General features: G+C 32.8%; 4 protein-coding genes across 4 annotated transcripts; 2 read left to right on the top strand and 2 right to left on the bottom strand.

Moving 5' to 3' along the window:
- The first annotated feature begins 23 nt into the window (after positions 1-23).
- On the top strand, positions 24-2285 carry LOC128388598 (pyruvate dehydrogenase E1 component subunit beta, mitochondrial-like). The gene is made up of 4 exons (XM_053348026.1): positions 24-584; positions 823-930; positions 1060-1582; positions 1654-2285. Exons 1-4 carry the CDS (start codon positions 261-263, stop codon positions 1800-1802), a joined length of 1104 nt encoding a protein of 367 aa, XP_053204001.1. The 5' UTR covers positions 24-260; the 3' UTR covers positions 1803-2285.
- Positions 2286-3013: 728 nt separating this feature from the next.
- Positions 3014-4660, bottom strand: LOC128388596 (splicing factor Cactin-like). The gene is given in 3 exon segments (XM_053348024.1): positions 3014-3288; positions 3290-3389; positions 3392-4660. Coding segments are annotated over 3 exon segments (1449 nt in total). The 5' UTR covers positions 4548-4660; the 3' UTR covers positions 3014-3095.
- Positions 4661-4800: 140 nt separating this feature from the next.
- On the bottom strand, positions 4801-5926 carry LOC128388608 (mediator of RNA polymerase II transcription subunit 20-like). Its single transcript, XM_053348040.1, has 2 exons — positions 5269-5926; positions 4801-5142 (listed from the first exon to the last, which is right to left on the bottom strand). Exons 1-2 carry the CDS (start codon positions 5776-5778, stop codon positions 4915-4917), a joined length of 738 nt encoding a protein of 245 aa, XP_053204015.1. The 5' UTR covers positions 5779-5926; the 3' UTR covers positions 4801-4914.
- Positions 5927-7325: 1399 nt separating this feature from the next.
- On the top strand, positions 7326-9151 carry LOC128388606 (runt-related transcription factor 1-like). Its single transcript, XM_053348038.1, has 2 exons — positions 7326-7979; positions 8677-9151. Exons 1-2 carry the CDS (start codon positions 7409-7411, stop codon positions 8916-8918), a joined length of 813 nt encoding a protein of 270 aa, XP_053204013.1. The 5' UTR covers positions 7326-7408; the 3' UTR covers positions 8919-9151.
- Positions 9152-12020: the final 2869 nt, after the last annotated feature.

Here is a 12020-nt window from a genome sequence, read left to right as displayed (position 1 = left end):
GTTACAATTTTTTCTTCTCTTTGGTTTTGTTGATTGTTGATTGTTACTCTTTTTAATTTAATTGTTATTATTTTCCTTTTTATATTTCCCGTTCCAATTTAATTAGTAATTGATTGTTAACTCGAAAACCTTCGTTTAATTCTTCAAACACAAAGTAGAGTGTTGATTTTAATTCCATAGTTTCGTTTGTTTGTTTGTGTATTTTTTTTCTCTCTCGTTGGTTGTTAATTTTTTTCCTCTTTTTCTCTTTATCAACAAAGATGGACAAGGTTAATAGTAGATTATTATCTTTATTAAAACATAATCTTAAACCTTTCAATGGAAATTTACTCATCTCCCGGAGAGGATTAAGTGTTACAAGTGTTGCCCAAGCTAAATTAACTGTTCGTGATGCCCTTAATTCAGCAATGGATGAGGAGATGGAAAAAGATGAAAAGGTTTTCATCATGGGCGAAGAGGTTGCTCAATATGATGGAGCCTACAAGGTAACCCGAGGTCTATGGAAAAAATATGGTGATAAAAGAGTTATTGATACACCGATTACCGAGATGGGTTTCGCTGGAATAGCTGTTGGAGCTGCTATGGTATCAATACTAATTCTCACATGAAATGGATGATTGATGAATGATCGAGAAGTGATTGATGTTAGATTGACCTTGATGAAGATTCGTAATCTCTTATGTGTAAATCTTTCTATATATTAATAGATATGAAAGATTATTTTCTTCATTCATCATTCATCATTTTGATCAATTTTTCTTTACCCTTCCAGTATAAATAACATTTCCTTTTACTAATTATCATGTTTCTCTTTCCTCTTAGGCTGGTCTTAGGCCGATTTGTGAATTTATGACTTTCAACTTTGCTATGCAAGCAATAGATCAAATAATCAATTCGGCGGGTAAAACTTTCTACATGTCTGCTGGTCAGGTGAGACAATTTCCTTAGATTTTTTCTGCTGATCAAACAATTATATCAATTATATAAATCGTTTGATGACGTTCAAAGGTATTAATATATTTATTTAATTCTATTTCTCTTTTCTCTCACTATGTTTAGGTTGCTGTACCAATTGTTTTTCGTGGTCCTAATGGTGCAGCTTCTGGTGTCGCTGCTCAACACTCACAGTGTTTCGGAGCCTGGTATAGTCACTGTCCAGGTCTTAAAGTTATCTCACCTTATTCAGCTGAAGATTGTCGTGGTTTATTGAAATCTGCCATCAGAGATCCTGATCCAGTGATTTTCCTTGAAAATGAATTATTGTATGGTGTTGCTTTCGATACTCCAGATGAAGCATTATCACCCGATTTTACCTTACCCATTGGAAAGGCTAAAATTGAAAGACAGGGAACTCATGTTACCTTAGTTGCTCATTCTAAAGCCGTGGGGACAAGTTTAGATGCTGCCAAGGAACTTGCCGGTGCTGGAATTGAATGTGAAGTAATTAATTTACGATCACTTAGACCTTTGGATGAGGAAACTATTATCCAATCAGTGATGAAAACAAATCATCTAGTTACCGTTGAACAAGGTTGGCCTCAATCTGGTATTGGATCAGAAATATGTGCAAGAATAGTGGAAAGTAAGTTTAGAATCAGATGATTGACTGAATGATTTGAATTCTAATTGTGTTTTCTTAATTTCTTTCACCAGGTCCAGCTTTTGATTATCTTGATGCTCCTGTTGTTAGAGTGACCGGAGTCGATGTTCCAATGCCATACACCCAATCATTAGAAATAAATGCGATCCCTCAAGCGACCGATGTTGTTTTAGCAGTTAAAAAAGTTCTTAACGTTAAATAAGTCGAAATGATTTCGAAAATGAACTATTTTCCTTTTCTTTCGAATTCATGAAAAAAAAATCAAACAAAAATCTTCATTGTCTCTTTTAATTCTGTTGTTACCTTTAACCCTTTACTAAATCTTTTGCCTCTTTTCATCTAGTCTGGTTATCATTTAAAATATTCGTTAATATCTTAATTAATTCTACTTGAGAAAATTTGAAGAAGGTAATCAATTTTATCAAGTTTTTTTCTCCTTTGAGAATGATAATCAAATTGAAATAGAGAGAAAGAAGAAAAATTTAACTATCAATTTATTTTCTTTCTCTTAACAAATTGTTCTTCTTATTTTCGAGATGCCATAAATACACATAATGTTAATTGTTGATGTTAACCAGAAAAATGCTAAGAGACAATGATAATTGTATAATTTAACAAATGGAAACAAAAAATCAACCGAAAATCAAAAAATTATTAAAATGATTGATCATTTTTAAAAAGGAAATTATGAATATTCATTCAATCCATAATTGTCAATCGACTAATCAGCAAAAACGAGCACCTTCACGGGAGTCAAACAAATCGCTTCTTTGCCTCTTGCTCTTATATCGAAAACGGGAGCTTCGGGTGTTGACTTGATTATCTCAAATTTTGGTTTGACCTGAACAATTTCATCGCCCCAAGGATCTGGTTCTTTTTCTGGTTCTTTACGTTTCTTTGTTTCGATTTGTGTCCGATTTTTATTCTCATCTATCGCCTTATCGGTCACCTTATTTACGACTTGATTGGTTTTATCTGTTGCTTCATCTTCATTTAGCTTCTGATCTTTAATTATTGTACCAGAGTCTTCAACTTTAATTGTTTCAATCTCTTCTTTAACCTGAGAAGCTGATATATTTTCTCGTTTAATCTTAATTTCAGTATCGATTTTAACCTCACTTTGTACTACCTTTCCTTCAACATCATTCATCTCTTGTTTCATATCTTCAGCTTCTTCAACACTAGAAGAACATCATCGAAATCTGATAAATCACTTGTATGCGCTGAACTAGAAGTGATTTATCGAGCTCTCAAAGGTATGATGAAGCTGATCTTTACAAACCACGACCTTCAATTCCAGGATCTCGGAGACATCGATCATCTAAATAACTTTTTATATTGATGTAAGATGTTAATCTGTTATGAGAAAAAGAAATTGATTAGTAATTGAAAAAATAATCCACAAACAAGTGGTTCAACTTTTTGATGATTTTTATTTTAATCAATAAACTGGATCATTTCCACTGATTGTCGAAAATACAAATTTGAAATTAATTCATCTTCGGTATCGATACCGTTTAAAATGGAACCATAACTGGAGAATGTTGTTGATGAATTGACATCGGAAGCCACTTTTATGGGAATAATTCCATTCTCGATTGACGATCTTGAAGGCGATATCTTCATATGGTGGACCAGCTTTAAAACGAATGATGGCAAAATCTTTGTTGTCCTGACAAGTGGTCAATGTAGGTCGGTGCTTGACCTTTGTTGATGAGATCCGGATAAAATATATTAAATTTGTATCCTTGGACAATTTTGGGAGGTGGATTGTCGATGTCGTAGTGGTTTGGTTATATTTGTTCCACTCGAAACCAGTGTGAACTCTATTGAAAAATCTCGGTTTTCGAGGCCGATATTTATCGCACCAAGATGAGATCCCTGGATCTTGGATGGTGGTTTCTTCAATCCTAAGGATACCTTCATTTGTTGGTTCGATGAATGAAGATGATTGTGAAACAAATCGACGGGCACGTTCAAGGTCATAAAAATCGTCGACTGGATTGACGATTAAATTGGAATCAAGGTCAAATCCACTTGACAATTCCGGGGAATAGCCATTGTCCATATAATCTTTGTCACAAGATTCAGCAGAAATGGAATCATCATCGACATCTTTTTCACTTTGGTCACCTTCATCTTGAAGATGATTTGTCTTCATTTTCACTATTAATTGTTGGTGTTTTTCGTGAAGACGAGCTCGTGCCATCATCGATTGGAGCTTTTCTAAAAGAGATTCCCAATAGGTGATGTCAATCACACCACGATCATTGTCCATTTTTTTTTTAATTTCTATTATTAAGTGGCCAAGTTGCTCATGTGTTTTACCATCAAGAATCTTATGAGCATCGGCGGCAACGGTTGGATGAATACCTGTTGATGATGACAGATGAAGTTTTTTTATTTCGGTATTTACAATGATCTCCAGATCGGTCCAATAATCGAGATTTTCAATGTCAAATTTTTTGTACAATTTGATATCTGCTAGGAGATCTTCCAGATCGGTGATTCGCAAACCATTAAGTAAATTATAAGGTTCGACCAAATTTTGACCACCTTGTCCATCGTTGAAAATGTTGATGTACTCAACTAGAACATCAATTGTTTTTGGTCGACCCTCATTCAGTCGGACACCTGATCGGAGATTCGCTTGTTTGAATACAAATTGGTCTTCATTATCATTGTAGCTTCTGAATTTTGAAGCTTCAGCATCTCTTTGTCTGTCCTCCATTTCGGTGGCTCTTTTCTCTCTCTCTCTTTCTCGTTCCTCACGATTTTTTTTCATTTTTTTTAATTCATTCAATTTACTCTCATTCATTTTTTTGTGACCAGGACATTTTTTACCCCATACAAGTGGTTGTAGTAGTTGCGAGTCACCAAATGGGTTGTTATCGTTACTGTAACCCATAGTCTTGTAAAGAAGTTTTTCACTTTTGGAATTTAACATTTTTCACAATTTAAAAGAAAAAAATTAAACAAAAACAATCAAAATAAACAAGTGGTTGTTGATTGAAAATGTAAACAAATGAGAAGTTTGTCTCGATGGAGACAAGAAAAGCGAAATGGCACATGAGCAGAATTTAGCATCTTCCTGGTGGAACATCAACTATTTAACACACTTAATCCATTCTAATCCAAGTCGAAGGATTAAATCAAAAGGATAAAACTTGACGATATGATCGCGGAAAAAGAGTTGAGAGTAAAGTGGTTTAAGAGTTTTATCATCAAGAAATATTAAAGAGATTAATATAAATCGATTAAGTGAATTGAAGCTAAAACCACCTGAAAGGAAGCTAAAAATTAAATGTAAATTTTTACACATTGGCGATAATTATTTCACTTGTTGATCCATCACCGGGTTGACTTTTGTTTTGATCGCCACTGTTTCCATTATGATTGCCATCGTTATTATTTGGACCTTTCGGTGCTGATGGATTGGGTGGTGGACATGAACTAATCAGTGTCATCTTCCGATAATTGGAGAAATGAATATTGTATTGAGAAATGGTATCAACCGGAGTGCAGACATCAGTCATTCGGTTCTGTGGGAAAGAAAAGACAAAAACTAAAAGTTACTCATTTCTTTCTGATTCTGGATTTCGAAGCAAATTGATTGTTGTTTTCGCTTCGAGTCAATTGTGTTCGATCATCAGTCATCTTCTAAATACCTTGTAATATGGAGGAGGTTCTTTAGGAACTCTCATGAATGTTTTAATGAATTCTTTCAATAGATCCCAACAGTAAATGGGAACAGAACAGGGTCCATACTCTATCTCAACAAGAATCCCTCTGAAAGAAGGGCCAATAGAAACAGATCCAATTCTAACGATGAAATCACCTTTCTGGAATTTGGGTCCTTTACATTCAATCTTATTTCCTCTCTTGGCTTGATAAACACCATTCATGACAACCATCATGGCGTCGAAATATGAATCAGCTCTCAAAATGGTTCCAGTATCAAGTTGAGCAAAACATGTGGCAGGATATTCGGAGTTGTGGATAATGTTCAATACTCTGGGTGGATTGATGATTGGTGCTGAATAATACGTTTCACAATCAACGACAAAGTTACCAACACGTTGGAATTGCATCGATTCAAATTGTTTAATTAAACGATCAACAATTTCTTGACCACTTTTACCTTCAGGTATTGGAAATTGACTCACAATCACAACCATTATTTCAAAACGGAACCAACACAAGTCAAGATTATAATTCAAATTCTATCAACTAAACAGGTTAACATGAAGAAACAAAATTAAAAAAAGACTATCAAATTAATCTAATTAATCTAATTATAAACAATCTAGAAACTCAGTCAAACATTTTCACCGGTAAATAAACAAAAACCACAGAGAGCAAGAAATTAGAACAAGGTCTCCATCTATTGGCATTAGATTCTATTTTCCTCTAATACCAGAAGGAGAAAATTAGTTTTTTAATTGTCAATCAATACGATTGAAAAGAAATGGAAAAAGAGACATTGAAAAGACAAAAAAGATATTAAAAAGAAGATTGACTGATTGTTACTCGTCGTTAAATTGCTGAAAAATTGAGATGAACAATCAGTGGAATTACAAAGATCAACCAATGGAAACACCAACATCTCGACCGTAATTGAATCGATTCCGATTAACACCGACCCGAACCAGACCACCGAGCACATCGATTCCAAGTCCAGATCCATATTCGTCGTTCCCATTGTTCATGTTGAAAATTCCGCTGAGAAAAAGGATAAACAATAAAACCAACAATTAGTGGATCAAATGAAACAATTTACTTAAGAAAACACAAAAGAGTTTAGTTTCTCAATGGAAATGAAAAAATCTAAATGAAAATCAACAATCAATTAATTGAAGATGAAGACTGAACAACAATTAGAACTTACGGAATATTAACTCCAACATTTTGTGGTCGTGAAGTGGTTTCATTTATTGTAATTGTTACAATTAAAAAGACAAAGACAATTGAAGATGAGAAAACTTTCATATTTGGTGATTTGTTTTTTCCTTGACTTGTTGATCAAATTAATAGCTGGAAAGTAACCGTGATTATGGTGATGATAATTAAACAATTGAAGAGCTAATGTTTCCACAATCAAGTTAAATTGTAAACTAAAAACAAAAGTTTTAACAATTGACAATCAAGTGAATGTCGTTTTTTAAGATTAGAGGAAAAACTTTCAGTTGTTTGGATTTTGAAAAAAGTTGTTTTTCTGTTCAAAATAACAATTTAAACCAGAAAATAAACCAATCATAATGATCGTCATCATAATCCAAACCACCCCGGGTCAGGTTAATGATAATTAGTTTGGTTTAACATTTAATGGGTTAATGTTGATCCATTACTTTCACTTTTCCAGGTCAAGTGCGTAAGTCAAGAGTAAAATCAACAATCAGCTGAGTCTCTAATTTCAATTGCTTTTCACCTTAACAATCTAATTGATTATTTGTAGACTAATTTAGTGATGTATCATTAAAATTGACAAACTGATTTCACTTTAAATTACGAATTGTACAATTAAGCCCATTTTCGTGTTTAGCTGTGACCATAAGCTGAGAAAAAATCGGCTCGAAGTGAAAATTTCGAGCTGACGGACACTTGCACCGCCTTGCGAATTCAACAAAAGTTAATCGGTTGGAAAACTTCCAAGAGATGGAGACACGAGGGCAATAGTTTGAAGTCTAAATTGCGCATGCGCATGAAGAGTTTATTCAATTGCAACTGAGAGAATTGAGAGAATATTTTTAATCTTATTCTTTGAATTGGACTTGTTGATGTAGTTTAAGATTTTTCTGTGACTCGGTGATGTTTCCCGAAGGAGAAAGTTTTCTAACCCAAATAATCGATGGATTTCCCGGGGAATTCGTGAGAACCGGGAGCCCAAGTTTAGTGTGTTCAGCTTTACCAACCCATTGGCGATCAAATAAAACATTACCTGTTGCGTTCAAGGTCGTCGCCTTGGGTCAGGTCAACGATGGTACTGTAGTGACTGTACGTGCTGGTAACGATGAAAACTTTTGTCCCGAGATCAGAAATGCCTCGGCGGTTATGAAAAATCAAGTGGCCAAGTTTAATGATCTAAGGTTTGTTGGTAGATCGGGTAGAGGTAAAAGTTTCACTTTGACCATAATTTTATCAACAAATCCACCACAAGTTGCTACTTATTCCAAGGCCATCAAGGTTACTGTTGATGGGCCAAGAGAACCAAGAAGTAAAACAACAAACTTTTATTTTGGTAATGCTTTTAATCAACAAAGACACCACCTTTTTGATCCAAGAGGATGTGCCCCCCTTCCTGCAACTGATTGGAGATTTGGATTACATTCCGCCGTAACTGTAGCTGATTTACCTCGAATACTTCCACCTCCAGGTCAAGGTAAGTCCATTTCTATTCATCTTCTTATGCAAAATTCATTTATAGACTGATATGAGTTGAAATTTTTGCCATTCATGATATCAAATGAACTTAATCATCTTTGAAACAATCAATTATCATTATTACAAATATCATCATCTAAATGATTATCATCAATCAATTAATTAATTGTAAAACTTATAAACATACGTACATGTGTACATGTGTATAAATGTGTTATAATTACATTGTTAATCAATAATAATGATAATAATATTTAATTAGGATTAACTGATTTACCAATTTCAATTGATCAACCAAATGATAATCATTTGTAATGATAATAATCAATTGAAAGGTCAACTAAGAGTAAATAAAAAATAACTTGGATAATGATGATAATTTATCTTCCTCTGTTGAATAATGATAATGATGATGATGGTGATAAGGAAGCAGAAAAAGTGATGAGGATGAAAATGATGATAAGTAGAAAGCAAAATGTAATAAAATAAACGGAAGACTGGATAATAAACTGATTGGATGTTACAATGAAGATGAAGACGAAGATGAACAAATTGTCTCATCCCCAAAGTCTCAGTGGCTTGAAGATGAAGATGATAAATACACTGAATTTCACTCATACAGGGAACTCTCTCCCTCTTTATCCTCTAGTTTTTCTTTCATTTAATATTTGAATTCTCTTTTTTTACTCCTTTAGCTGTGTTAAATTCTTGTTGGGGTTTGCAACATCAGCATCAACAACAGATTCGGGCATTTACCAACGCCTACGGAAATCAACATAGACATTTACCCTCAGCTGATTGGAGATTTGGATTACATTCCACTGTCACCGTAGCTGATTTACCTCAAATTTTACCTTCAGGACAAGAGACACCCGATTCATCAGATACAACTAATCAAAACCAATCACTTGCATCTTATTGGAGACCATTTGACTAAAATAAGTGAAAAGTGATTTTTAGTTTCCTCTCTCATCGACTCTCTCTCTCTCTCTCTCCTCACCCTTCCAACACCCAAAAACCTCACCATCAACACCAAACACACACACACACTATGTTTCTTATGTAAATAGCAATCTCATCATTGTATTAATTGAGTTGATTAACCATTGATTCATTTCAATATCCAAAAATGACACAAATAAAATAGTTAAATAACAACAAGAAATCAAATCAATTTCTTGCAAAACAACAAACAAATTAATCCTCATTTAATTTCCCATGATTAACTAATTTCTCTCGATGTTCAATCAACTAATCAAGATTTTCCTCACTAAATACAAACTAAATCAATTATTATATTGAAATGTAATGTTTACTCAGAAAAGAAAAAAACTCAATCCAATCAATTGATAATAATTTTCTGTTTAGGTCAACATTTAATGATTATAATCATCGACAATTTAACAACATTAATCACAATCAATCTAAAGTTAATAACCAGTAGAATCAGATAAATGATTTCAATTGATTTAATTGTCACGCTATGTTGTTACTCTGTGTGTGTGTGACTGTGTTTCAATTACTAATCAACATTTGATCATCATCATCATTGAGAAAGTTTATTGATTAACTTGATTCACGCAAATGAAAACAAAATAGTGATGATTATTATGTTAATCATGATGAGAAAAGTAATAATAATTTAAGGTCATGAAATGGATACACTTAATTGCTACTGATTTTTATACTCAGTGTGTAAATTTTGTTTTTCTTCCTGCAAATGATTAACTAACCAAACAATTGTAATTCAATTGAATGTTTAACTTTAAATCTAACCAAAGATTTGAAACGATTTTTCAATCTCTCACTGACCAATGTCCACTTTGAAATATAACCAACATGATGATGTTGATCATCTTTGATCACTTTCCATGTTGTTATTTGGGTGGCGAATCAGTAAAACACCAGATTGGTAAGGTTCACACTCTAATTTGGTCAAACAATCAATAAACTAGATCAATGATATTGATTTACTGTTGTAATAGTTAGTAGAGAGAGAGAGAGAGAGAGAGAGAGAGAGAGAGAGAGAGAGAGAGAGAGAGAGAGAGAAATACAAGTAAAGTGATGATGATGATTAGGCTGAGAAGAAGGATGATAATGATGATGATGATGAAGATGAAGAAAGTGATAAGTGTGAAGAAATAAGAGAGAATTTTCTCTTTCTTTATTCTCTCTCATTTTTTTTCACTCCCTCACTTTAATTCCAATGTTTTTATATATTGTTGTTGTTTCCAGTGTGTGACTGTTTGTTGTTAAGGTAGTTGAGAGTTTATTTTGTCACATCACAAATAAACACACATGATGATAAAACAAGCACAAAACCAGAGCAATTGATGAGAGATTATGTTTTCCTCCATGATATTGGCTTCACCAATAAGAGGAAACCAGAAAAGGAGGAGAAACCCTTTCAATTAATCTTACCAGAAGATGAGAAATACGATGATGAGGATGATGAGAAAGACACCATAGTAAGAGCAAGAGAGAGAGAGAGAGAGAGAAGTCAAAGAAAGAGAAATGTATAGACTCAGGCCTATAAGTGGAAATGATGAGGATGCTAAAGAAGAAGATGATGAAAAGAAGACAGAAAAAGCGAAAGAGAAACAACAACTTCGATAATAAATAAATTACTGTTTATGTTTTTCATGAAAGTCGAAGATGAAAAGAAAATAAATAAACTTTGATTATCTTCTAATCAATGAATTGTTGATTTGATTGTAGTTTTAAAAACAAAATGATTCTCTATGCATGTCAATCTATTTAATCAAGATCATAAGGTAATAACAATGTTTAATTTTTACCAACAATTTACCGAATTGATTATAATCATTAACCAGAATTGGTTCTTGTTCAGGGTTAACCATCATCAATGAAAATGATTCAATCACAAACTACAAACAGATTCAATGTTTTCCCAAACTCAAACTAATCAAAATCCACAATCAGTTTTAATTATCTCTCTTTCTCCTGATGGGTTAACTGATTTACCTTCTCATCAATCTCAACTGATTTCTCTTTGATTGTAATTAATTTACAATAATCAATATCAATTGAAATTACAACATTTCTCTTGGTTTGTATTACTTATTCACTAAACTATGAACATTTGATTAAGATCAATATCTTATTGTGTTGTTTAACAATGAAAATTAAGTTTCCTTGAGTGTGTGAGTTAATTATCAGCTTAACAATAAAGTTAATTTTGTGATTAACAAACGATTGATGATATTGGATACAAAATGAATTACTAAATTACTAAATTGTTGATTAGTATCCAGAGCACATACAAGATTGAAATGGTTGGTGAATGTTAAGTGATTAAGATACAAAGGTAATCATGTCCATGGGATTAGATTATCAAAAGAGATTGAGATTTGTGATTAACTACAATTTTGGTGAATTTTTTTCTTCTCCTTCACTCTTTAATTAACCTCAATACAAATTAACTCATTATTATGATTTAACAAATGGACTAACCAACAGTTTGATCCAACATTTGGTTGGCTTTAATCAACAATTAATGACAATCTATTGATCTCATCTACCTACTACTTGATTGAGAGACTCACAATTAACTGGACAAATGAATTAACTAAAAGGTAGTAAATTTTTTCCTTCCAAAACCAAGTAACTAATTATTTCAACTGCAATCAATTTTGATTGTTGGTCAAATACCTTGGTAATTGAGACACACACTAAAAAGGTAAACAAATTAAAAGATTAACAGAAAAGCCAAAAAATCAACCGACAATTAAACTTGGCAATGATTTGTTATCAAATGGATAACAAGTTGATTTGCTTGATTGGCTTTAAATTGTGCTCGTTTTCAATTGTTTGCAACTTCACGTTCAGAAATTAAATCAATTTTACAAATCAACAATCACACTCAGTAATCAGCTTAACAACAATTTAGGAAAAAAAAAGTTTTCAACAAGCCAAGAAACCTAAACAACAATCAACCAACAATCAATAGCCAACCAATAAAGGTAGCACGCCCTTGACCAAATAATAAAAATCTATTGGCTATTTTTATGATGATAAT

This window comes from Panonychus citri, unplaced genomic scaffold, assembly GCF_014898815.1.
Source record: "Panonychus citri isolate SS breed McGregor unplaced genomic scaffold, ASM1489881v1 Contig00100, whole genome shotgun sequence".
NCBI classification, from domain to species: Eukaryota; Metazoa; Arthropoda; class Arachnida; order Trombidiformes; family Tetranychidae; genus Panonychus; species Panonychus citri.
This window is presented reverse-complemented; position numbering and strand designations above follow the sequence as displayed.